Here is a 26,605-nt window from a genome sequence, read left to right on the forward strand (position 1 = left end):
CCAAAAAAAAACAGCATTGGAATGAGTAGCTGGATTGCTATTGATTATTTCAATTTGCAATAGCCAATAGCTGGCTAGCTATTGCACCCATTTTCTGCTGCTGTCAATTAGCAGATGTGGACCTGAAGTTCTCCATCAGGTCCTCCTCTACTGACAGCAGCAGAGGGCGGGTGCAATAGCCAGCTTGCTATTGGCTATTGCAAATTGAAATAACCAATAGCAATCCAGCCATTCATTCCTATGCTGTTTTTTTTGTTCTTGTTTTTATTCTGACAGCAGCAGCTGTCAGAATACTAAAAAAACAGCAGGTCGCAAGGGAAGCAATAGATTCTTTGCTATCTGTCATCATTTCAGGGGGGTGCTCTCTTCCTTGTTGGCAGGGGACACCTCCCTGAAATGAGAAGGGCACCTGCCTGAAATGACTTATTTCAGGTTGGGATCCCCAGCTAGTGGTAACAGCTGGAAGCATTTGCAAATTCAAAAAACTTCTAGATGTCTTCCTCAAATAGCAGTGAGCACAACATACAGGGATATGTATACTCTTTAAGTAGACAACTTAATCTGACGCACACACACACATGGGTTGGACTGGATATACCCGTGTCTTTTTTCCAACGTTATCTACTATGTAACTATGTAAATACACTTTAAAGTGGTTCCCAACTTTAATGTATTTCAATGTATTAATCAAAGACTGAAAGCTTGTATATAAATGGTACTTTACTGACGAGAACAACTATTATTGTGCAACCTAAATTGAGATTCTGCTCTTTCCATGGATCAGAGTTGTACCTTCTAAAGTCAGGCTGGATGAAAGGGAGAGATGAAGGAAATCATAATACAAACATACATAGGGGGGTATCTGGAATCAGTTCCCTAGAATTCTCATCCCAGCTATTAGGGCAGGTGTCCTCACCAATGTAATTAATTGTATAACGAAGAAAGAAACTGTCATTGGACACCACAAAAGAGTAAATCTTAAGATCTTTAATTTCTTTATTATCAATTTTTTTAATAAAACAATATAATTTGAACAAGAAAATATCCTTCCCTTACCCCATAAAACAAAACAACGTTGTTTACCAGTATTGCCCCATAACCCCAATACCATCTGGCTGCAAGCACCCAATATCTCTATCAAAAATTCATGACTGATACTGAAATAAGAACTAATTATTATATAATCACTAGATCCTAGATCGCAAGGTGAATTTCACCACATTCAGTAAGCTAAGGGAGAATTCCCTTGCAAAGTAAATGGTCTATATTATTTTAACCAAAACAGCACAAACCTACATTGCTATCATTACAATTCGCAGAACTTTGTGAACAAATAGGGCGCTTTTCAGCATTACCAAATAGCATAGTTATGAAGATCAGTGGCCTTACAAGGTGGGTGCGGACCACACCGGGTGATACCTTCAGAAGGGGTGACACCAAAATGACTGACATTCATGGACTGAGAGCCTGACAGCTACATAAGAGAGGTGGAGACCCGGCTGCATACCTTATCCTGCCCGGCCAACGTCCAATCTTCTTTGCCGGCGTCCACCACTAACACGGCCGCCGGCAGTTAAGGGCGTGTGTCATCATTACGTGCGTGGTGACATCTCAGTGGGTGACACCCAGCGGCCGCACCGGGGGTGACACCACACCTGGGGACACCCCTAGGGTTGCCACCTGCCCAGCATTCACCCGGACAGTTCGGGTTTTGAATGCTGTGTCCGGGTTTTAATGGCACCAGAAACCCGGGTACAAGATGTCAGGCAGACAGGGACAACCAAAATTAAGTTAGGTGCTACTGGCCCCCCACTGAAAATAGTCTCAACTATGATATTTACATATGAATGGGTGGCACTATTTACATATGAACACGCCACGGCTCATTCTCCCAAAAAAATGTCCGTGTGTCGCTAGAGTGTTCGGGTTTCACTTGAAGAAAAGGTGGTAACCCTAGACACCCCTGATGAAGATTTCACTTGTCATGAATAAAAAACAGCTGCTCCTGTCCTGAACTCTCAGCCTAGTCAGACTCGATCACATGACACCCTGCTATCAGTCAGAGCAGTATTCGGGAATAACCAGTTTGGCAGTAAAATAAGTGGATCAGCAAGGCACAGGGGAAGCAGAGCCTTCATGTGTAATAAGTAAATATGGCTTCAGATCTACAGATAACTATATTGTACATGGACACATGGTTTTTTATCACATCAACATACGTTAATAAGATTGGTTAGATCTCTGTGACCGATATACCTTAAAAAGGATAATAGTTCTTCTTGATTAGAAACACAGCATCCTGTTTTCTCACAGTGATAGCTATAGTGATAACAAGAATGCAGTCTCTGGTGTTGTACGATAAGACTAAACCATGGCGTGACATATCACAGACATACAATCTTTGGCTTTTAATATAAAATAGTTTAATTTTGAAGAGTGTGGAACAATGCCCCTGATCTGCACAATGTGAAACAATGTCCCTGATCTGCACAATGTGAAACAATGTCCCTGATCTGCACAATGTGAAACAATGTCCCTGATCTGCAGGCTATCCTTAAAGGAGAACTATGGGGTTAAAGCTTTCCCTCATAGTTCTCTTTAGGGTAACGGGAGGACAGAAACTAGCGTCCTCCCGTCACCCTAGGCTCAGTATACCCCAAGCTATAGCTCGGGGTATACTGAGACGCCGCAGTATACCGCGAGCTGCTGCTCGCAGTATACTAAGACGCCGCAGCTGAAGCAGATCCCGACAATTATGTCTGGATCCGCCTAGCTGCATGACTGACAGCTGGCTCGCGGTATACTGAGACCACCGCAGCCTGGACAAATCCCGACATTACTGTCGAGATCCACCCAGCTGCGTGATTGACAGCTGGCTCTGCCTATCTAGAGGCAGAGCCAGCTGTACCAGCCCCCTCCCCCGTCGGTTCCACCAGTCAGCGCTGGCGGATCGGAGCGGGGAGGGGGGAATCCAGCCCCTCCCTGTCACGGTAGAGAGCCGTGACAGGATCGAGAGGTGAGCGAACGCCAGTATGTGTTCGCTCACCTTCCGATCTACTGAGCTGACCTGTGACAGTTTCATTGTCACAGGTCGGCTAGAACTATGAGGTGAGTGAAAAGCACTCACCTCATAGTTCTCCTTTAACTGTAAAAGTAACATTTAACCTTAAGGGCCCGTTCACACCAGTTGCAGTGCGTTCCGGCCCGATTCTGGCCAGAATGCACTGCCTCGCATTGCGCCTGGCTCACTATTTTGTGGGGCAGGAGGGGGCGTGGCGGGCCATTGAAGTGAATGGGCCACAATGCGATCACCTGCACGGTCCAGTGCGATCAAAATGCTACAAGCACTATGCGGGCGATCGCTACGGTGTCATTCACTTCAATGGCCCGCCACGCCCCCTCCTGCCCCACTAAAAAGTGATCCAGCTGCAATGCGAGGCAGTGCGTTCCGGCCAGTATCCGGCCTGAACACACTGCAACCGGTGTGAACGGGTCCTAACCCGAATTGCATTATAACCCTAAGAATAGCACTTTATATTTAAATCGGCTTATAGCTGGACATACATGGAACAAATTTGTGATTTTTGCCTGAAAGCAACACCCAGCACCCAAAGGAGTCAGGTGGAAAATTGTGAATACAGCTACCCTTGTCACTCTGCTTTCTCCTCCGTTCAGCATGCTTCATGTCACCACATGAACTGATTGGCTGCTTATACTGCTTCTTCCTCTCCACGCACGCTCTGCTATACAGGATCTGTGAATGAAAACACTACAAGCCCCGTCTGCAACTGAAGCTGAGGGGACTCCTACTTCTCAGGGGATTACAAATGTGGTGATGCCACCGCATTTGTAGTCCACTGATATCATCCTCCAGCTCCATGACTGAAGGTCCGTTCCTCAATTTGGGGGCTGGAGGTGTCTGTGCATTGTACCTGCAATCCACAACTGCGGGGCCATTGAGGGCTTGTTCGCAGCATCTCCAGACCGGTGCATTTTTTTTATCTGCACCAAATTTTGATCAGCATACACAGTAATTCCAATTGTTTTAATTTAAGACTAGTTCACCATTGCGTTCAGTTCCAGAGCTTTTAATAAAAAGTACAGCAGCCTGCTTTTTTTTCACTTGGGAACACACAAAAATGCATGCAAATGCCTGCGGAACCCCTGAGAATGTGAAATAATGTGCAATAGGGACTGGCGGTGAAATAAACCCTGCATGTCTAATCTTTGTATTTCAAACCTTGTAGATACTGTACTCCTGCAAGGGAGGTGGACACCCCGTGCGGGGCAGCTGGCATTTGGAGGACACACACTTACTAGGGGACGGGGGGTGGGGGGTAACCTTCACTGTGGGACTGTTCCTATAATGGAGTTTGGGGTTGCATTGTATGCTATTTTTGTTTTACAGTGTACTGAACTGTGTGCCTTCATGGACGTGAGGGCTTATGCCATGTTTGGTACTAAAACTTTTAATAAAAAAGAATTTATAATAAAAAAATAACAAAAAAATGCATGTTCCATCATAATAAAACAAAAAAATACAGCATTGAAATGAATAGCTACATTGCTATTGGCTATTTCAATTTGCAATAGCAAGCTGGCTATTGTACCCGCCCTCTGTTGCTGTCAATCAGCAGGGGAGTACCTGATGGAGAACTTCAGGTCCACCTCTGCTGATTGACTGCAGCAGTGGGCGGGTGCAATAGCTAGTCAGCTATTGGCTATTGCAAATTGCAATAGCAATTTAGCTATTCATTTCTATGATTTTTTTTTCTCTGACGGCAGCCAGTGGCCCTCGATATCCTAACAAAACAAAAAAACAGATAGCAGGGATAGGTTTACTGCGCTAGATCAAGCCGAGTAAAGCTCTTCGGGAGAAAATGTTTTGCGGCCGCGAGCCGCTATCTAATAGTTGTTATGTCTGCATCCAGATGTGGTCAAGAGATGATGGGAACAAACCCTGAGGGCTTGCTCAGTACAAACCAGCAACCGCGTTTAACTGCACAGCTGCTGGTTACGTGTGCCTGGACAGCGCTGATGCGCTGTTGGTAGAACTTTATTGAGATGTGAGATTTCATTAGGTTCTATGAGTTCACTGCGGTGTGATGAGGTTGTACCACGTCTCACTGTGGTGTGCTTAAAAAAAAAAAGTACTGCATGCCATCATTTGTTTTAAGCACACACCACCGGAATGTGGTGATGTGATCTGTCACCACACATGACAAGGCAAATTGCAGATCATGAGAACGAGTCCTAAGCCTAAAAATTCAGCTCCAAACAGTAGATCATGATTAAATGTCACTAATATGTCCGTGCAAAAAAACGCCCCTTTGTCCAATTAGAATTGTGAAGGGAAGTAAATGAGAACCAGATAGTGTTTCTTAGAATATATTATTGTATTATTTGAGGAAGTTTGTATTCATTGTTCCCTTTTTGCTGTTCTGTCGTTCTGATCAGCTTTGCCCTGTGTGTGACATCTCTGTGACCGCAGTTTGGTGGTGTACTTCTTTCACTTCATATTTCCTGTTATACCTATTTTTCATTTCTTTGTAACATTCTTTTCTATTATTTTGTTCTATCTTTTGTTTTCAGGTTTCTTTGTTTTCTTATCTTTTTTTTTTTCAGTTTTTGTTTTTGGCATTCAAATCTATCACTTTACTTGGTTAGTTGTGAAATAGCAATGGGAACCCCAAGCTGGGCTTTTTTCCAAAATGATCAGTGGCACATTGCCAGCAATATTACAATATCACAGATTATTCTATTGTTTAATTTAGGAATTATGGATCATTTTAATACTGAATGACACTTAGGCCCCGTTCACACTGATCAGGAGAGGATCCATGCACGGATACTCTCCTGATCACAGCAGTAAAGAAGGGATATTACCGCTCTGACATCCGTGTCCGTACAGATTTTTCCTCCATCTTGTGATAGAGGACAAAAATTGCAATTACCAGACCCCATGTCAGTCTATGGGAAAGTGGATGTAAATGGCGATCCGGCATAACCCGGTCTGGCGAAACGGATCTCTGATCTGTTTGATTTTCTGGAGCTGACCGGAATCGGGGGTAACCAGGTGTAAACGGACTCCCATCGAGAAAAACTGACCCTATCAGATCACCCATGTGAAAGGGCCTAATAGTGATAGTAGGCCGGAATGTTAAAGGGGAACTATGGGGTCAGTGTTTTTCCCTATAGTTCTCCTAAGGGTAACGGGAGGACACAAACTAGTGGCCTCCCCTCACCCAAAGCTCAGTATACCGCGAGCTGTAGCTGAGACGCCGCAGCCGGAACGGATCCCGAAAATTATGTCTGAATCCACCCAGCTGCTTGAGTGACAGCTGGCTTAGCCTATCTAGAGGCAGAGCCAGCTGTACCCTGCAGGGAGCCGTAAGTGACAGTCACGGCTCTCTGCACGGATAGATCGAGAAGTGAGCAAGCGACGGTATGTGTTTGCTCACTTCCCGATCTACTGAGCCGACGTGTGACAGTTTTATTGTCACACGTCGGCTCAGATTATGAGGCTGAGTTAAAATCACTCTCCTCATAATTCTCCTTTTATCCCCCTTACTGTCCAGGCCATATTTCAGTATTCAGCGCTGCGGTTTTTTGACTGACCTTTATTCCGTCATGCAATGCTGCACTGAAATACATTTTATACCATTTTTGGGGACAGGTAGAGCTTTCTTTTGGTGGTATTTCATCACTGCTGGGGTTTTTATTTTTTACTATATAACAAAATAGTACAGAAAACGTTTTTAAAAAAAACGTTTTTCCTACGTTATGTTATAAAACATTTATTCTTAACCACATTTTTGGTAAAATATAAAAGACGGGGTCATGTCGGGTAAATAGACACCAAACATGTCAAGCCTTAAAATTGTGCTCGCGAAATTGCAAAAAATACCATACCCAAAATTGGCCATAGAAGGCGCTTTAAAAGCTTTTACCGCTCATCAGATTAGTGTTAACAGTGATTAATGGCCCTACAATTTTTGCCCTCACTCTGACGTTCGGGGTAGTATGTAACATGTGTGGTGCAATGGGCCCAATCATCATTTTCGCACATAGGCGCACTCGACGCATGTTTGTGTGTGTATATGGGGGCGGGGACTTTTATTTTTTATATATATGTGACATTACATTTTAATTTTTTTTGTAACTTTAATTTTAAGAATTTAAATCAACAAAGTGCTGGCACTTCTTAAAGCTGAGCTCCAGCCTTACCTTCAGTCTTGCACAGTTTTACCAGCACCTCCCCTGTACTAAAATGCTTACTCTGATTTCACTTCATACTGTGAGCTTCTCACAATGTGCATTAGAAGCAGCAGCAAGTCAGAGCCTGCTTAATTTCCTGGCTGGAGGATCTTCCAGCATCATCTAGCTTTTTCCTCCTCAGCCTTACTGTCCCTGACCCACCCGTTTCATTAATTGGATTCCAGTTCTTTCAGTCATGGAGGCTCAGCATCGCATGGGGGTGGTACCTAGGGCAGTCTCTATGCAAATACAACCTGCCTAGGCATGCACACTCTTCTAGACCAGTGGTTCTCAACCTTTCTAGGGCCGGGACCCCTTGGTAACATTTGCGAAGTTGTGGTGACCCCCAAAGGTAAAATTTAGGGATGCCGCGGCTGCTACAACGACATCTGGAGGCATGGCAGGAGAACTGACACTGCTGCGCTAGGAGAGAGCTGAGGAAGACTCTCACCTTGCACAGCGACCCACAGATTGATAACCACTGCTATAGGCAAAGACAGGACCAGGCTCTGCAGCTGTAACTAGAAGAATTGGATTGAAAGTGTGTGGCTATATAACGTATGAGGTACATACTCCGCAGTACTGTCACTGATAGAGATGGGCTCGGGCGTGTTCGCAGCTCCACGTGCCGAGCCCGCCAGGAAGCTGACAGCGCGCAGTGCCAATCACAGGCACTGAGACATTTCCTGATCTCTGCAGCTGCGGACCGGGAAAATGGAATGCATAGCTAGAGGTGTGTTTTACATATTTTTTTGCTTGAATACCTACATATTGCACCCATCCTCTGCTGCTGTCAATCACTAGAAGGGGACCTGATGGAGAACTTCAGGTCCCCCTCTGCTGATTGGCAGCATCAGAGGGCGGGTGCAATAGCTAGTTTGCTATTGGCTTTTGCAAAGTGAAATAGCCAATAGGAATCTAGCTATGCATTCCTATGGTGGGTTTTTTTTTTCTGACTTACGGCGGCCCCCGATTTAAAAAAACAAAACAGAGAAAGTGTTTCTCTCCCGGCGGCCGAGAGCCACTAGGCGACCCCTGGCAAATCGTCATTCAACCCCCGAGGGGGTCCCGACCCACAGGTTGAGAACCACTGTTCTAGACTGACAGCCATCTGTCAGTAAAGGTATTTTGATATTTGCTTAATTCTTCCCAAGAGCCAAACCATTGCTTGCATCAGGGCTGAGGAAACAGGGTGCTGTGATGTTTTCAGGAAGCTATGCAGAGCACCCTGCCGGCCCATCCCAACAACCATGATCTGCCTGCATTGCATAAAGAAGCATTGAGACCAAGTGATGATGTCATAGGGTTTAAATTAAGGTATGTAATAAAACATAAAAGCTTTATAAAAAGTGTTCATTAGCATGTTGATGAGAGGGTAAAGCAGAACTAGGGAAGGCAAACTATAAGCAGACTAAAAGTCAGTTGTAACTCCAATCCGCTCCTAGATTTGTGAAGTAAGGGAAGTAAGAGAGGATTCTTCCCCCAGTTCATGTCTTTATATACATAGAAGCTTAGTAAAGATAGGAGATCAAAATTCATACCCGGCTAATAGACATCCAAAACTGCAATTTTATCTTGTCCGAACTCTTGTTATGATGTGTAAAAGATATTTTATTTTAAACTTTATTAAATTAATTGATGGTTCTGACACCTCTCTTTTTTTATTCAGCCTGTCCCCTTCCAGAGTGCCATACTTGGGGGGATCTCAGATGGAAAGAGAGTGACAATCCAAGGACAAGTCCACAGCCATGCTAAGAGGTATGTTACGGAGCACCGGCAGAATACGTTTTATACAAAATTGAGGGGACATGCCACTGCTCTCCTTAAAAAATGCTAAATGGCTGGTTTTCTGTCTGCATAGCCAACAGTCTCTTAGCCACCAATGACACTGACAGTGGGTGAAGCATTAGGGGGAACTCTGAGAGACTAGTTCCCCATCACACCCACTTGCTTCCCTTGTTAATGACAGTAGGCAGTGGACGGATTCCATAGCCAATAGACAGCCTGCCATTGGCTATGGAATCTGTCTACTGCCTGCTGTCAATCACAAGGGAGGCAGGCCTTATGTGGAACTAGTCTTTCAGGTATTCCCCATCAGGCTCTGTCCACTGTCAGCATCACTGGCTATTAAGGATGCTGTCGGCTACACAGCATATGGGGCTGATCGAGACAAAACTCAACTTAAAGCATATCTAAACCCAAAAGCAAAGGTTTAATATTTGCAGCTTACCAATCTTTAAATATGGCTGCATTCTTTTTTTTTGTGCTTTTTTTCCAATATTTTTCCCAGCAAGTAAGTCTGTTATTGTTCAACTTACTTTTACAGACCAAATTGTCCAGCAAAACTGGCAGTTAGAGGGTTGAATAAAACCATTTAACACTGACAGGGGTACTTACAATGGTCGTTTTTTATTCATTTAGGTAAAACCTTTATCCCAAAAGGAAAACAAATAATACTGATTCTAACTGCTTAAAAAAGTGTAAAATGGAGTTCAATTTTAATTTGTTAGCCAAGTCCATCTAACTCAGCTAGTACATCTCACACTAGCCTCCCCAGAGGTTGATAATCCGCTGTCCAAGGGTGGCTCCACATCTCTTCCATAGAATTGAGCCACCTAAGACAGGAAGTGTGTTACTGGCTGGATCACCAAGTGAAAAATAAAGAGAAAAAAAGTAAAAAAGCCAGCACATCTAAGGAATAGTAATCTGCAATAAATTGCATTTTATTTTTTGGGTTTGGACATGTTTAAGGCTGCTGTATCTGATACATCCAGGTGTGTCTGATAGCTTATCCCGCACTACACACCTCATCTGCTGGCTGCTGTGTTACTTCTGCGTTCTGCAGTGACAACATAGTGGCCAGCGAGTGAAAGCACTGAAAGTTGGGCAACATTAACCCTAATATAGAGTGAATGTAGCCATTAAATGCCAGATGAATGTGGTCCAATGTCAGGAATTTAAATTGTTATTAAAGAAATCTAAAATCCTTTCCTTTGCTCTTATTTGTTATTATTTATGTCTCCTCCTAAATTATCTTTATATTTTGAGCCAAAAGAGAGTGAAGGGTAAAGTAGATAATAGGGAACACTCTCTATCCCTATTAACTGTCCCTTGTTCCTCATATTTCAACCATGAGTCAGAGACGTAGATATTAATCAAACATACCCCACAACCCCAATGTCAACATGTTTCTAGGTGGCTTCATTAGGGGAGATAAAAATTATACGATGCATAAAAAAGGAGCACCCCAGTGATAAAAAAGTAAATATAAGTGCACAACAGTGGTAAACAAAAGCAAAATCACCACAATGGATCACCCTCACCCATGGTGACGGGATCAAGTTTTGGGGATGCTTTTCACTTGCAAGGACTATTGGCAAGATGCATTTAACTAATTACAGGCAACTCTAGAAGAAAACCTGTTTCATTACACAAAGAAACTTATGATAGGGCCGTGTGCCCCCTTCTAGCAAGCCAGTTACCCTAAACAAACACCCAAACGTACACCAAATTGGTTTAAAGCCAAGAAGCTGTTCACCAACATCCCCCGTCCAATGTGGCAGAGATAGAGCAATTATGCTAAGGAGAATGGACACAAAATGCCAGACACCGATACGCAGAGATGATACAAACTTACTTCCCAAAAAACTCACAGCTGCCAGTTACAGCCATTGATGGTTCCACTGAGAGGGTGGGGGGGCAGAGCTTTGCCCACCCCCTCACCTATCTGTCCCTCCAATGAGCTCTGGAGGAACAGAGAGAGGGGAGGGGGGGAATCCCTACAGGGAGTGATGATTTACGGTCACTGCTTTCTGCAGGGAGAAGACCGTGAGCTCGCCGATCAGTGGTTTGTGGTCACTTGAGTGCTCAAGTTATAGAGCCAGTATGTGACAGCTGCAGTGTCACGCGCAGGCCTAACTAATTGGAAAGAGTACATTTTACTCTCCCAATAGTTCTCCTTTAATTCTTATGCAAAGCACTGTATCCAGTTCATCATATCTGCTATCCTTTAGTATCACAAGAAACTTACCTTCATTTTCTAGCTAGTTATGATGTGGCTTAGGGGGTTGCATGGAATCATGTCTAAATTTGCCTTGGTATGTTAGGTAGAGACCTTAGACTGTAAGTTCCTTGATGGCAGGGACTGCTAAATTGTTAGTGCTATATAAATACCTGTCATGAATAAATGGTATCCCTGTCCCCTTTTTTTTTTTTACAGATGTGCCATAGACTTTGTCTCTTTCAACAATGACATCGCATTTCACTTCAACCCTCGTTTTGACGAATGTGTCATTGTGTGTAACACCATGCAGAGCCACAGCTGGGGCGCTGAAGAGAGGAAGAACCATATGCCCTTCCAAAGGAATGCATTCTTTGATATCTCCATTGCTGTGGTAGGACATGCATTTCAGGTGAGTGTACCAAAGCTAAAAGTTATAAACAATATCTTCAACCAAAACTGATATTTTTTTCTTCATTTGATTGATATATCTCTTGCATATTATGGGGGATGGGGATCTACTAGACTGGAATCAGCTTAGAACTTGTTGAGGTGTGAAGGTCCTGACTGATACCACTGCTGAACTGTCTAATTGTTTACTCGCATGTGCAGAACTCTGGCCCCTCTTCTTCTCTGCATCTGTCATTCAGTACCAGAATTCAAGCTTTAAAGTGTATCTAAACCCAAAACTTGAGGGGTTAGAACGTCTGTCAGCCTTTAATTGTTGTCTGTGTCACCATTAGGAAGATCTCTCCTCTCTGTTGGTCTTGGTGACCATTGTGGGGGAAAATCCAAATGTTTGAATTTCTGGAACAGTTTTGAGAATTCCAACACATTTAGTTACTTTTGTAATTTTATACATTTCAGGTCACAGCGAATGGGCAGTTCCTGTTAGAATATCGGCACCGCATGTCCTATCAGAACATCCAATCCATTAAAGTTAGTGGTGATGTCAGCCTCTCCTGTGTCACCTTTCACCCATCACCTGTAAGTACCACCAATGCTTTAGTGTAATAAAACCTGTACTAGGAGAAGTATGGGGGCCGCCATTACTGAGCTTCTTTAAAACCACTTTATTTTCCAATGCAGTGATCCAGAGCAAGCCTACAGATTAGAAAATTAGAACTCCCAAACTGCATATTTGTCCCAGCTCAGTGCCTCATAAAGTATTAAAGCCACTGGAACAGCATGATAGCCAGACTGTTAGCATTTTCAGAAGCTAAGGTCAGCAATGATGGCGTCCATATTTTCTCAGTACAGGTTTCCTCTTAAGGAGTTTACTTTTAGTAAAATTGTCCTTTTATGCTCTTTTTTCCCCCGCCAGTGAAGCTCAGCCCACCCCTGAGGACTGCACTGCACAGCCATGCACAGCCTTTACAGTGAAAACTCCTAACCACATCCAGACATCCCAACTCTCCCCAACGTTCTGGGAGTCTCCCGCTATTAGATAGCGGCTCCCGGCCGTCCCAGGAGAGAAACATTTTCTCCCGGAAAGGGTTACTCTATCTAGCAGAGTAAATCTTTCCCTGCTGTTTTTTTCTCTTCTGACATCGGGGCCACTGGCCACCGTCAGAGAAAAAAAAGCATAGGAAGGAATAGCTAGGCTTCTACTGGCTATTTCAATTTGCAATAGCCAATAGCGGACTAGTTATTGCACTCGCCCACTGCTGCTCTCAAACAGCAGAGATGGACCTGAAGCCAGCCGTGCTATTGGCTATTGTAAATGAAATAGCCAATAGCAATCTAGCTGGTCATTCCTATGCAGGTTTTTTTTTTTTTTTATTCTGACGGCAGCAGCTAAAAAAAACCCAGCAGATAGCACGGGAAGCAATAGCTTCTTTGCTATCTGCCATCATTTAAGGGGGTTTTCTACTCCCCCCGCGGATGGTGGTTTGGGGTGGCAGAGGGCACCTTCCTGAAATGAGGAGGGCATCTCCTTGAAATTACTTTTTACAGGTTGGGATCCCTACACATCCTACTGTGCATGTGCGCTGCTTGCCTCAATCATTACTATGGATTGGTACATAAAAATGAATATATAGCTCAGGGCCTCCATGAGTATGGACCAGCATAGGAGTAATTAAGGTGAATGCTGCACATGCGCGCAGTTGGAGCCGATGCGGCTCAGAAGATCTCAGGTGATGATAGTAAGTATTTTACTACCTGGGCATCATTGAGGTAACTGGTTGTGGTGGTGGTGGGGCGGCATTACATAAATGTTTTTTCATGTAGATTATACATACTGTATATAGAGGTGTTTTGTATTATAGTATTTTATATGATATTTTTTAACATGTATTTTCTGAATTACGATACACAAACCAATTACAAAAACCAAAGACATCTGTATATAAATTCACACCACTGACATGGCTATGCACTGGAATAAAAACATTATATTTAATCTCTAAAAATCATATCTTTGTCTGTATGCAATGCAGACAAAAGATATAATATGCATCTATCATGCATTTTCATACGCTCCTGCTAACTTCTATGGGCACCTTGAAACTTATTAAGGGATAAAAAGCTGTAACTATTTTCTATGAATTGCTGCAACATATATATGTGAAACAGACCCAATCAAAAAAATGGCATGTCAAATCATGTGTTTAAATACATCATAATGCACACGTTATAATAATTCATAAGGCATGCCACTTGGAATCCTATTGTTTTCAATGGGTCGTATTCACATATAAAACTTGCGGCGTGTCATAGGAAATAGTTCACGAAAATGTTTCATTTCATTCATGAATTGGAGCACATGAAAATGCAAAATACATGTGTTTCCTTGCCTTGCAAAGGCATGGTTATCGTAACCCTCATCTGGCAACAGGCAATCACCTTTTGGCAGGGCTTCATTGGAAAAATAACAGACTATTCTGACAGCTCTATAGATGCTGAGCACATAATTTGAGAAAACACACAAATGCCTGAAAACACACATTAATACAAAAAAAATTAAAAAATACATGAAAGCGGATACACATACATGTGAAGACAACCTGGGTTGACCCCAGCCAAAAAGCTTTTTACACTTGTAGAAGAATTGTTTTATCTACCAATAGTACAAAATCAATTATTATCATCCAGCCACTCCTGCCATGCTGTATAGCTGTTTAAAAATAATAAAGGTGACCATACCTATCCAAAGCCTGCAGTCCTGCAGATATTGTGTCACTGCCTCGCCTCCTGCCCGTTCTTTGGACCAATAACAACCACACTGGCGATGCTCACCTGGAGCTCTCTCCCTCCTGAAAGCTGGGCCTAGTTCATCACACTTCTGCTTACAAAGCAGGCTTTCCTGTTGTAACCCTGATGTCCTCTTTCAAATGGTATGTAGCAGTTCAGCACAGAAAAAAATCAGGTTATTGCATTACCCTAATGAAAAGTGATCACATGTAAATAGAGGGGGTTTGTAATGATCTGCTTGGAGTTCTTTCCTAAAACTAACGCCCTTTGTTTATAATTTTAGGCGGAGATGACTCCTGCACCACCGCCATACACTCCATATGCAGTGAGTATGTGCCTTTGCAATGCTAGATTGGCTGATATCCTTTCCCTCTTGGGCACCTGTAATTGACCAATAAACATAATGTCAAGTATGGGAAGTGGCAGCTGGATATGGATTAGATGAAGGTTTTGGTGTATTTGGAAGTGCTCTGTTTAAAGAGAGCCTATTGCCAGACCTTTTATTTCAGCAAAAAAAGTTCCTATAAGAATATATGTGAATTCAATGTATATAAAAGTGGAAAAACAAATTGCTGGGAGGTAGGGATTTTTGGAGAGTCATGCAAAGTCTCTTCTGACCAAAAAAACCTCCTCTCTCACCCAGCAATTTTTTTATTTTTTTGTGTACACTCTACGCCGCATGCATGCACCATGCATGCACCATGCAGTGTATATAGTATGGGGGCGGGAGGATGTAACACCTGTGCGCATGCGCAGGAGTTACATCATTAGTAGCCACCCAATAGTCGAAGAGGACTTCCGGAACACAGAAGTGTCAGCGACGGAGGTGGCTGTGGCGGTGGGGGGGCTGAAGATCAATCCGACAGCGCTATGCAAGGGCACACCTCTAAGGTAAGTGTGCCCTACAGTTAAAGCATGCTGTGCAAACTTGCACATTAGTGCAAAACCAAAACAATTGCAAAGCGGTTTACTTCTGCTTTAAAGTATACTATTTACCTGTAAACGCCTCACTTGTGTACACATTAAAAATCCCTGAGACTTCTGCTGGGTGCTGCCATCTTAGATGTGATATCAGCAGCCCCAGAAGACTTACTAAAGTGATACTCTATGGCAGCTACTTAAAAGATTTTTCAGGGATATTGAAAGGAAGAGTGGAGGAGATGGGCCAGCACAGAGAGTAATTAGACACTCACAGAAAAGGACTGTGATATGCAAGGTGGAAGGAGTTCTGGGCTAGGGCATTGACATTTTCTGGAGTAGCCAAATTTTCTAGCTCAGTTCAGAGGCACATTGCAAGGAAATAAAAAATAGTTTATGGACAGAAGACACGCTGCAAGTAAACTATTAGAATACTTATTTTTTTCTGTAGGTTTAGCAACATTTTTTCTCAAAAATCTTTTTCATATAAGCTTTAGGCAATTGGTTTAAATCCCAGCAACATCCAGATGGGATCTGTATGTTCTCTCCATGTTCAAGTGTGTAAATTGGTAAAAGCGTAATTGGAGGTGACATCTGATCAAACTGCCTCCAGGGTTGTGTAATATGATAGTGGAAAATAAATGTAAGGAAATCAAGGAAATAAAGTGCATTGCAGACTTGAAGCTGACAGCATTTTCCCTGCATAATACTAGGTGAGGCTCTGTCTCACCTGCCTCCCCTGACCGCACATGCCTGCATTATAGGATATACTGAGCACTGCTTGAAGGGGCCATGACAGGCTGAATACAAAGTTTAAAGCGTATCTAAACCCCAAAACAAAAATGTAATATACAGTATTGCAGTCTACCAGTCTTGTGGCTGCATTCATTTTGTTTTGTAGGCTTTTTTTTCTTTTTCGTTTCTTCTGGTGAGTCTGTCAGTAACACACCTCCTGCACTATCATGACAACGTTAACTGACCGTACTGTATCAGGACAACAAGAACAGGACAGGGATAAGGGGTTCCTCCTGTCCTCTTGTCCATAATGTAGATAGATGGCCTGCTGTAGTTCTCAGAACAATATAGCTGATATCAGTGCAGCGCAGGCAGGAAGTTATCAAATAAAAGATCTCTGGTAAGATTAAAATATATTTTTTGCTTAATGGTTTATTTACTAAACCAAAAGGGAGCAAACAATAACATTTTATTGTTGGGGTTTAGATAAACTGTAAATATATATTTTTTTGCATAATGTGGATATCTGTATTGCCAGAAATTAAAGGAGAATTATGAGGTGAGTGATTTTCACCCAGCCTCATAATCTGAGCCGACCTGTGACAATGAAACTGTCACAGGTCGGCTCAGTAGACGGGGAAGTGAGCGAACACATACCGTCGCTCGGTCACTTCTCGATCTATCCCTGCAGAGAGCCGTGACTGTCACTTACGGCTCCCTGGAGGGATTCCCCCTCCCCCCTCCCCTGTCCGATCCTCCAGCGCTGACTGGCGGGACTGGTTCTCCTTAGGAGAACTATGGGGAGAAGCCCTGACCCCATAGTTCTCCTTTAAGGAATAAAATGATGCCATTCATTTAAAACAACATTTTGACGAAGTTATAATAATGTATTTTTCTGAATTGGACTGGCTGAGCTGTAAGCTGGTAATGAGAAGCTTCATGTCAGTGCTGCCCTCTGTGGGACTTCTCATAGACTGCAGTGTCTAAGTGCAGCCTACCTCTTTATCTCTTCTATCATACAGACAGACATAGACATGTATAAAATCTCTTGATATAACGTTATCCCTCAGCAGTCTTCTTTTATATTATGCTTACACAACCCATCTAATAAATAACATGAGCTGATATAAGCTGTGAAGCATAGGTGACATTATTGGCGGCATAGTTTGTGAACAAACAATATATGAGGCATCACCGAGCATCTTTGCCTGTTGCTCTGATATGCTTTGCATCATGGTGCTTAATAACAACTAGTTCGCTTGCCAATATAATGCAAACCTGATTCATATCCTCCCTTCTAATAATGACTGACATTATTGTTCTTCCACTTACAGGCTCAGCCGGTGTTTTCAGCACACATGGTAAGTCACAAAAGCTTCACTGTGAAAGTTGGAAATGGACAGGTTAAAACGCTCCACGTTCTTCCAAGTTAAAGATTTCTGCACAAATCAACTCTCCCTAAAATTTGTTTCTTACCCTCTTTTGAAGGCATTCAGTCACCAGCAGAGATCAGAGTAGAGGATGGGAGTGGACTGTACAGGCAATGGAGGGTGCCTGTTTTGGAGGTGCACAGGGATTTGGGGGAATTTGTTTTATTACAGGTTGTTAATGACATAATATACTGATAATTAGAACTTTCACCTCTCATCTGTATAATTAAAAAGCCTGTAACATGCAAATTATACACTACAAATTTCTGCCCATCCTTCCAGTACATGGAGATGTGTATGGGCACACCGACAACAGCATTTGTTTAAAAAAAAATACTGGGTTGTGTGACGTTATTTTGATAATATTCATGACTACCTCTATAATAACCTCAGCAACGAGAATATAGAATATTTATGAAATGAAGTGGGGAATGATATTTACAAACGCACGGCTAGCTTGAAATAGTAGTACGTATGTGGACCAAATTAACATAGAGCACACTTCCTGCTGCAATTGTTTTAGAGGTTTCTTTGTTGGAATCTTAGTCCACAAAATATCACTCAGTGATCCACTCCATGGTTTAAAAGATAAACTACCAGCTGCCGTTTAAAAAAAAATCTTTATAATGCTTTTACTTGAAGTGCAACTGAAGCCAAAACTTTGTTTTAGTTTTGGATAGAGTGGAGAGTGATTAGAACATTTGTCAGGTCTGTATAGCTGTTTATGCCCCCTTTAGGGAGAGTCGCCCTATCTATTAGTCTGGAGATCTTCCTATAGAGACACTAATTTTGGTGACCCTTCTCACCACCAGGGATTTCCCTCACTTTAGAGGGATTTTCTCTTACTTCCTGTTTTCTATTAGACAGGAAGTAAAGGGAAATCTCCCCAATGGGCACAAATATAAGCTGATAGGAGTTATACTCTCCCATACCCTATCCCAAACAAAAACAAATAATTAATGTGTATCTAAAGCCATTTAAACTGTAGAGAATTGGTGTGATTGCAACACAGACAGCAGTAAAAAACTGACAGGTTTGAACCCTTCTCCATGCTATGAAAAAAAAGACATATTGGCTTTAGTTTTAAGAAAGATTTACTGTTTTGGGTAGAGGACAAATAGTCTGCAAGGGAAATGTACTTAAAGTGATAGTAGTGTGACAGTGAAAGAAAAATAGGAGCTTTAATCCATGATGGTCTAGTATGCACAGTATGTTAGCACATTTTGGCAGACTTACCCTCCAAACCAATTCCTCCAGCACCTCGATCCTCCCTCTCTGGCGCTTCAATCTACTACTCGGTTCTCTTCCAGGTTTTACATATTCTGCCTCTAAATTGGCTGGACAGCCTGAAGTAGCTCCCACATGTGCGCATGGGAGTTTCTTTATCTTGGCATGCTGGGTCTGTGCGCTGAGCTGCCCATGCACGGCTCAGCGAACAGAAATTGCTGAATAGTAGACAGAAGCTTTTATGGTAGAAGAGACTTACACAGTATACCCTTCTGCCATTAAAAGCCGACCAATTTCCTTTACTTCCACTGTAAATGTCAAAGATCTCAGTTTTGGAGCTGGTGCTGTGCCATTAACGTTAAGTAGCGATAACATTTGTAACATTATTTCTTTAAGTTTACTGTTGTATCCAAAATATATATAGTCTGATTTAGAACTAGATATATTTTAGATCTAAAAAAAGGGACACATTAAACACCTATTTTTATTATATTATTTATACTTGTTTCAGGCACCAAGTATGGCAGCTACAGTGTTTGGGGCAATTAAGGTAAGCTTCCATGTTGTATGTAAAACATGACTGCATTTTCTTATAATGCATTTTCTTGTAATGACTGGACATGTGCGATTCGTTTTGTTCCGAATTGAAATTCAGACGAAATTCACACATTCTGATAATGATTATTTCGGATGCATGCAAATTTTTTTGTAAATGTCATTCTGAATAAATTTATGTTAAATGTTAAAATAAAAAAAGGGGTTTAGTCCCCTCCCCAATTTATGCCAGGTCTGGTAGAAATTTTTAAGAGGACACAGGGGGGACAAGGGCTTCTTCCCCACAACCCTGGCCTGGTGGTTGTGGGGGTCTATGGGCAGAGGGCCTTACCTGAAGCTGGGCGCCCCCTTTCATAATGGTGGCACCCAGATGTGGTCCCCTCCCTCATTAATGAGTAAGGGATAGTTGTTATCCCTACTCATTCACTAAATAAAAACAGTCAAATTTTAAATAAACACACAACACCGTAAACAAAAGTCCTTTATTTTATTTAAAAAAAAAAAAAATTGTGTCCAGCGATGTACCCGAATGTCAACAAAGAGGTGGAGTGAGTCGTAACGTGATGGGACTTGTTCTGCCCATTTGTTAACATTTGGGAGCAGAGCGGTCAGTGATAGCTTTGCTCCCGATTGCTATTCTGTAATCCCGAATAGCATATCTCATTATGATAGCTCTGCTTCTGATCCCGAATAGTATTTGGGAGCAGAGTTCCCATGATTGACAGCTCTGTTCCCGAATGTCAACAAATGGGCGGAACAAGTCTCATGACGCAACGATTCGCTCTGCCCCTGCCATGACATTCGGGTCAGAGCTGTCATTGTGTGGTGAGAGTTTGGTGGGTTCAGTCGTGTCGGCAGGCGTCGGGTATATTTTTCTTTCGGCAAGTCAGCGGCCATCGTCTATCATGATTGACGTGGATCTGCATAGCTGGATGACGTGATTGACCTGTGGATTATATTGATGGACATTTTTTTTTTAAAATAAAAGACTTGTCAAAAACCTTCGTTGTGTTTTTGATTACGGTGTGCTGTGTTTATTTACAATTTGACTTTTTTTTTTGGTGAATGAGTAGGTGTACAACTACCCCTTACTCATTCATGAGGTGACGGCATGAAAGGGGGCACCCAGATTCAGATAAACCCCCCTGCCCGCAGATCCCCACAACCATCGGGCCAGGGTTGTGGGAAAGAGGCTCTTGTCTTCATCGACATGCGGCAAGGTGTTTTGCCAGGGGGTCCTCCCCTGGCAAAGCACCCTCCCCATGTTGAGAGCATGTGGTCTAGGATGGTCGGGGGTTATGCTCCCCACCCTTTCCTCTCCCAGGCTACTGCTTAGATTATGAGTCTGGCAGGGGATTTTAGGAGGGACCCAACTTTTTTTTTTAGTATGTCTGTGGACTTTTAAAAGTTGAAAAGTTTTTTTTCTAAAGTCACTTTGCTGCAACAAAAATTATTTTGTAATTGGGAGAAGTCTGTGGGACTTCTCATAGACTGCAGTGTCTAAGTGCAGCCTACCTCTTTATCTCTTCTATCATACAGACAGACATAGACATGTATAAAATCTCTTGATATAACGTTATCCCTCAGCAGTCTTCTTTTATATTATGCTTACACAACCCATCTAATAAATAACATGAGCTGATATAAGCTGTGAAGCATAGGTGACATTATTGGCGGCATAGTTTGTGAACAAAGCAGCTTTGTGACTGAGCAGCTTTGCCTGTTGCTCTGATGTGCTTTGCATCATGGTGCTTAATAACAACTAGTTCGCTTGCCAATATAATGCAAACCTGATTCATATCCTCCCTTCTAATAATGACTGACATTATTGTTCTTCCACTTACAGGCTCAGCCGGTGTTTTCAGCACACATGGTAAGTCACAAAAGCTTCACTGTGAAAGTTGGAAATGGACAGGTTAAAACGCTCCACGTTCTTCCAAGCTAAAGATTTCTGCACAAATCAACTCTCCCTAAAATTTGGTTCTTACCCTCTTTTGAAGGCATTCAGTCACCAGCAGAGTTCAGAGTAGAGGATGGGAGTGGACTGTACAAGCAATGGAGGGTGCCTGTTTTGGGGGTGCACAGGGATTTGGGGGAATTTGTTTTATTACAGGTTGTTAATGACATAATATACTGATAATTAGAACTTTCACCTCTCATCTGTATAATTAAAAAGCCTGTAACATGCAAATTATACACTACATATCCCTGCCCATCCTTCCAGTACATGGAGATGTGTATGGACATACCGACAACAGCATTTGTTTAAAAAAAAATACTGGGTTGTGTGACGTTATTTTGATAATATTCATGACTACCTCTATAATAACCTCAGCAACGAGAATATAGAATATTTATGAAATTAGGTGTATACTGACATACTGGGGAATGATATTTACAAACGCACGGCTAGCTTGAAATAGTAGTACGTATGTGGACCAAATTAACATAGAGCACACATGCTGCTGCAATTTCTTAAGAGGTTTCTTTGTTGGAATCTTAGTCCACAAAATATCACTCAGTGATCCACTCCATGGTTTAAAAGATAAACTACCAGCTGCCGTAAACAAAAGTCCTTTATTTTATAAAAAAAAAAAAAAAAGTGTCCAGCGATGTAATCCAACGGTCAATCACATGGCCAGTTTTGTAGATCCACGTCAATCACGATGGACAACGGCCGCCGACTCACCAAAAGAAAAAATACATGACGCAAGCCAACACGACCAAACCCGCTGAACTCTCCCCGCAAAATGACAGCTCTGACCCGAATGTCAACAAAGAGGTGGAGTGAGTCGTAACGTGATGGGACTTGTTCTGCCCATTTGTTGACATTCGGGAGCAGAGCGGTCAGTGATAGTAGCTTTGCTCCAGATTGCTATTCTGGAATCCCGAATAGCATGTCTCATTATGATAGCTCTGCTTCTGATCCCGAATAGTATTTTGGGAGCAGAGTTCCCATGATTGACAGCTCTGTTCCCGAATGTCAACAAATGGGCGGAACAAGTCTCATGACGCAACGATTCGCTCTGCCCCTGCCATGACATTCGGGTCAGAGCTGTCATTGTGTGGTGAGAGTTTGGTGGGTTCAGTCGTGTCGGCAGGCGTCGGGTATATTTTTCTTTCGGCAAGTCAGCGGCCATCGTCTATCATGATTGACGTGGATCTGCATAGCTGGATGACGTGATTGACCTGTGGATTATATTGATGGACATTTTTTTTTTAAAATAAAAGACTTGTCAAAAACCTTTTGTTGTGTTTTTGATTACGTTGTGGTGTGTTTATTTACAATTTGACTTTTTTTTGGGTGAATGAGTAGGTGTACAACTACCCCTTACTCATTCATGAGGTGACGGCATGAAAGGGGGCACCCAGATTCAGATAAACCCCCCTGCCTGCAGATCCACACAACCATCAGCCCAGGGTTGTGGGAAAGAGGCTCTTGTCTTCATCGACATGGGGCAAGGTGTTTTGCCAGGGGGTCCTCCCCTGGCAAAGCACCCTCCCCATGTTGAGAGCATGTGGTCTAGGATGGTCGGGGGTTATGCTCCCCACCCTTTCCTCTCCCAGGCTACTGCTTAGATTATGAGTCTGGCAGGGGATTTTAGGAGGGACCCAACTTTTTTTTTTAGTATGTCTGTGGACTTTTAAAAGTTGAAAAGTTTTTTTTCTAAAGTCACTTTGCTGCAACAAAAATTATTTTGTAATTTTCTAACACATTCAAAATTAACAAAAACTTCAGATTCACCCAAATGCAAATCCCGAAACGAACTGACTTTCGGATTCGAATCCCAAAAAATGAAATAAAAAAAAAATCCAAAATGAAACAAATTCTTTGCCGGCACACATGTCTAATAATGACAAATAAAGCTAAAATTGTATAGTAACTAATTTCATGTCAATATAGGTAGCCGAACCATTTAAAATATATTCTTTGACAATAAAAAATTCTGTTTTTTTTCAGAAGCAGAAAAAAGTGACAGTTGTGCATAATCTGGTATGTTTAGCGACAAAAATGTTGGGGTTTTGCCCATTTCTACAATTCAAATCTTAGCTTATATATTCTATATATGCACATAACATAATACGTAATGGTTGCAGTATTGCTGCATTATTAGGGATGCACCGATACCGATACTAGTATCGGTATTGGTGCTGATAAGGAGTATCAGCAAATGCTCCGATACTCACCCTCCATACCAGAACTTCCAGTGAGTCGGTGAACACCAATAATTAATATATATAGAAAATGAACTGCGCCAATAAGCAAGCTAACAGCTACAAAGCACTGGAATGTACACCCACTGTGAGTGTGTATACGTGAAAAATGAATAACTAAATGTACCGAGCTATAAAAATGATCAGATATAAAGAGTATAAAAAAATATATAAAATAAAAAAATCAGTGACTCAAACAAATGTCAGTGAATAAAATCAATCAGGTGTAAAGTCTTTAAATCTTCATAACTCTGCAAAAATGTGTGCACCACATGGTGCATCACACCAGATATAGGGTGCTCACCTTATTGATAGACCCCGAGCAAGAGGTCAAATCAGGCAATTCCCTTCTAAACAGTGGAGGGGGCCTTGAGCTCCAATCGCTCACAGATGTCCTCCAACGGTGTAATTAGACCAGCAAACAGATATGTGTAAAGGTCCCCACACACCTTGCGATAATCGTATGATAATCGCGGGAAATCCCGCGATCGTACAATTATCGTAAGGTGTGTGGAAGCCGTGCGACCTCTACTACTGTAAGGTCGCACGACTTTTATAGCTCGGCACATTTAGTTATTCAGTTGGTGAACGCTGCCTGTAAAATGACAGCTCTGACCCGAATGTCCACAAAGGGGCGAAGTGAGTTGTGACATCACAGGACTTGTTCCTCCCACTTGTTTACATTCCATTAGGGGACAGAGAGCTGTCACGGAATGTAAACAAATAAGTGGAACAAGTCTGGTGATGTCACGAGTCACGACTCACCCCACCCCTTTGTTGACATTCGGGAGCAGAGCTGTCATTTTGTGTCCGGTGTCCGTCAGGGTCGGTCGAAATGTTATCTTTCGGCGAGTCAGTGGCTGCCATCCATTGTGATTGACGTGAATATACATTGCTAGATGCATTTTTTTAAAATAAAAGACTTGTGTTGTGTTTTTATTTCTTCATATAAAGGACTTTTATAGACGGTATTTTGTGTTTATTTACAAATGTATTGTTATTTGGTGAATTAGTAGGTAACAACTACCCCTTACTCATTCACAAGGAGGTGGGGGGTGGAATCGGAGTGCCTCCTCCACCATACCATGCCACATGCCCTTAACATAGGGTGGTGCTTTGCCAGGGGGGGGACTCCCTGGCAAAGCACCTTGTCCGCATGTTGATAAGGACAAGGACCTTTTCCCAACAACCGTGGTTTTGGGGTCTACTGGCAGGGGGACTTATAAGGGGTAGTTGTTAGCCCTACTCATTCACCAAATTAGCAGTAACATTGTAAATAAACACACAACATTGTAATAAAATCCATTATTTGAAAAAAAAACTGGTCTTTGACAAGTCTTTTATAAAAAAAATATCTAACACATCAGAAATTAATGAAAATTTTGGAAATCTGAAATTAATTGACTTTCGGACCCAAATCACGAATAACAAAATAACAAAAAATCCAAAACGAAACAAAATTAACTCATTGCATGTCAAAATTAACTTGCGCATGTCTGATAATGACAAATAAAGCTAAAACTGTATAGTAACTAAGTTCATGTCCATATAAGAAACCTGAACATTTAAAATATATTCTTTGACAATAACAAATTCTGTTTTGTTTATTTTTTCAGCCGCAGAAAGGACCCACAGTTGTGCATAATCCGGTATGTTTAGGTCGCTCTTGGCAGATACTTTGGAAAATAAGGGCTAGTGTAACAAACCTAGCGACATAAATGTTGGGGTTTTGCCCATTTTTACAATTCAAATGTTAGCTTTCATATTCTTAATATGCACATAACATGATACATAATGGTTTCAGTATTGCTGCATTGGTGTCCTTCTTGACTGCTGAGAAAAACATTCATAACAACGAATAACCAAGAATGGTGCACTGCCTAGTAACCCCAGAGAAGGCGACTTTGGCTACAGTGGAACACTTTTATTCAATAAGGTCAAATTAACTATTTAGCATAATACCTTTTAGCATAATATATATATCAAATAACCAATATAAGTCAAACTGTGCAAGTCCCAGGTATACAGGTATACAGGTTCCATGAGGATGCATCCGAATTTCTGAATAAAAGAAATAACGAATCCGAACGTGTCCGACATGTTCCGCCGCTTTGTTTACATTCAGTGACAGCTCTCTGTCCCCTAATGGCCCATCAAAATTGTAAACATTACTGAACTGTATAACTAGCATTATTCCATTCCTCCATTGGTCAAGGTTTCTTTTTACAAGCAGAATGGGGCCCTTGTCATCTTTTCATTATTATTGTACATAACTAGTCCTAAAGAAAGATCATATAGCATTAACTTAAATTTACAACAGATAGAGGTAAGTTGATCATATGGGTTTTATCTGGTAGAGACTCTGGTAGAATAACCTTTTAATGCTTCATGCTGTCAGACTGTTCACTCTAATAAAATAAACAGTTTTTAATTTATGAAAACAAGCAAGAATCTGTAATTAAGGAGATTCCCAACTTATTTTAACAAAACAACTAAACTCGAGTTCTTTATTTGCGCTATCTTGAAGACGAAATAAAAACCATTTTGGATTTTTCCTTAAAATACCAATATTCTTCCATGAGATGACCTTAGACCTAAGCCTTGAACCAAACCATAAAATGTAACAAGGCGGCCTGTTCTTTGGCAGAACCTGTCTGACTTACTGTCTCTTTAAGAGATGTATAGCTTGAGAAAGTCTGAGCAAGAAAAACAATTATTTTCCAAATAAATTGAGGATGAAGTCAGTGGTTACTCACATTTTTTTCCACTGATTACAAAAAAATAACAATGTACCTAACGTAATTGTTTGTACTTTTAAAAAACACCATATTAATAATATATACTAATATATGTCAATAAGTACAACTAAATAATATATATAAGGTATATAGGTTGAATATTGTAAAAAATAATATGGATGTGTGGACAATGTGTACATACTACAAGGCAGATAAAATAAAAATTAAATAATATGTGTCATGTAAAATCTACTACCCTGTTAGAAATCTACTATCTGCTACCATGGTGAGACCCCCTCAGAGCCCTGGTGAGTCCCCAGAGAGCCGTGGTGAGA

General features: G+C 41.8%; 1 protein-coding gene across 1 annotated transcript in view; it reads left to right on the forward strand.

Moving 5' to 3' along the window:
* The window catches only part of LOC108791114 (galectin-8-like), a 43,036-nt gene that overhangs the window by 12,886 nt on the left and 3,545 nt on the right, over nt 1–26,605 (forward strand). The window contains exons 2-9 of the mRNA XM_018561499.1: nt 8,930–9,015; nt 11,477–11,669; nt 12,125–12,244; nt 14,736–14,777; nt 17,440–17,466; nt 21,164–21,190; nt 21,968–22,104; nt 25,145–25,181. Coding sequence (XP_018417001.1) covers nt 8,930–9,015; nt 11,477–11,669; nt 12,125–12,244; nt 14,736–14,777; nt 17,440–17,466; nt 21,164–21,190; nt 21,968–22,104; nt 25,145–25,181 — 669 coding nt within the window. The remainder of the gene's footprint in view (nt 1–8,929; nt 9,016–11,476; nt 11,670–12,124; nt 12,245–14,735; nt 14,778–17,439; nt 17,467–21,163; nt 21,191–21,967; nt 22,105–25,144; nt 25,182–26,605) is intronic.

Source organism: Nanorana parkeri, unplaced genomic scaffold, assembly GCF_000935625.1.
Source record: "Nanorana parkeri isolate BGI_ZX_2015 unplaced genomic scaffold, ASM93562v1 scaffold528, whole genome shotgun sequence".
Classification (NCBI taxonomy): Eukaryota; Metazoa; Chordata; class Amphibia; order Anura; family Dicroglossidae; genus Nanorana; species Nanorana parkeri.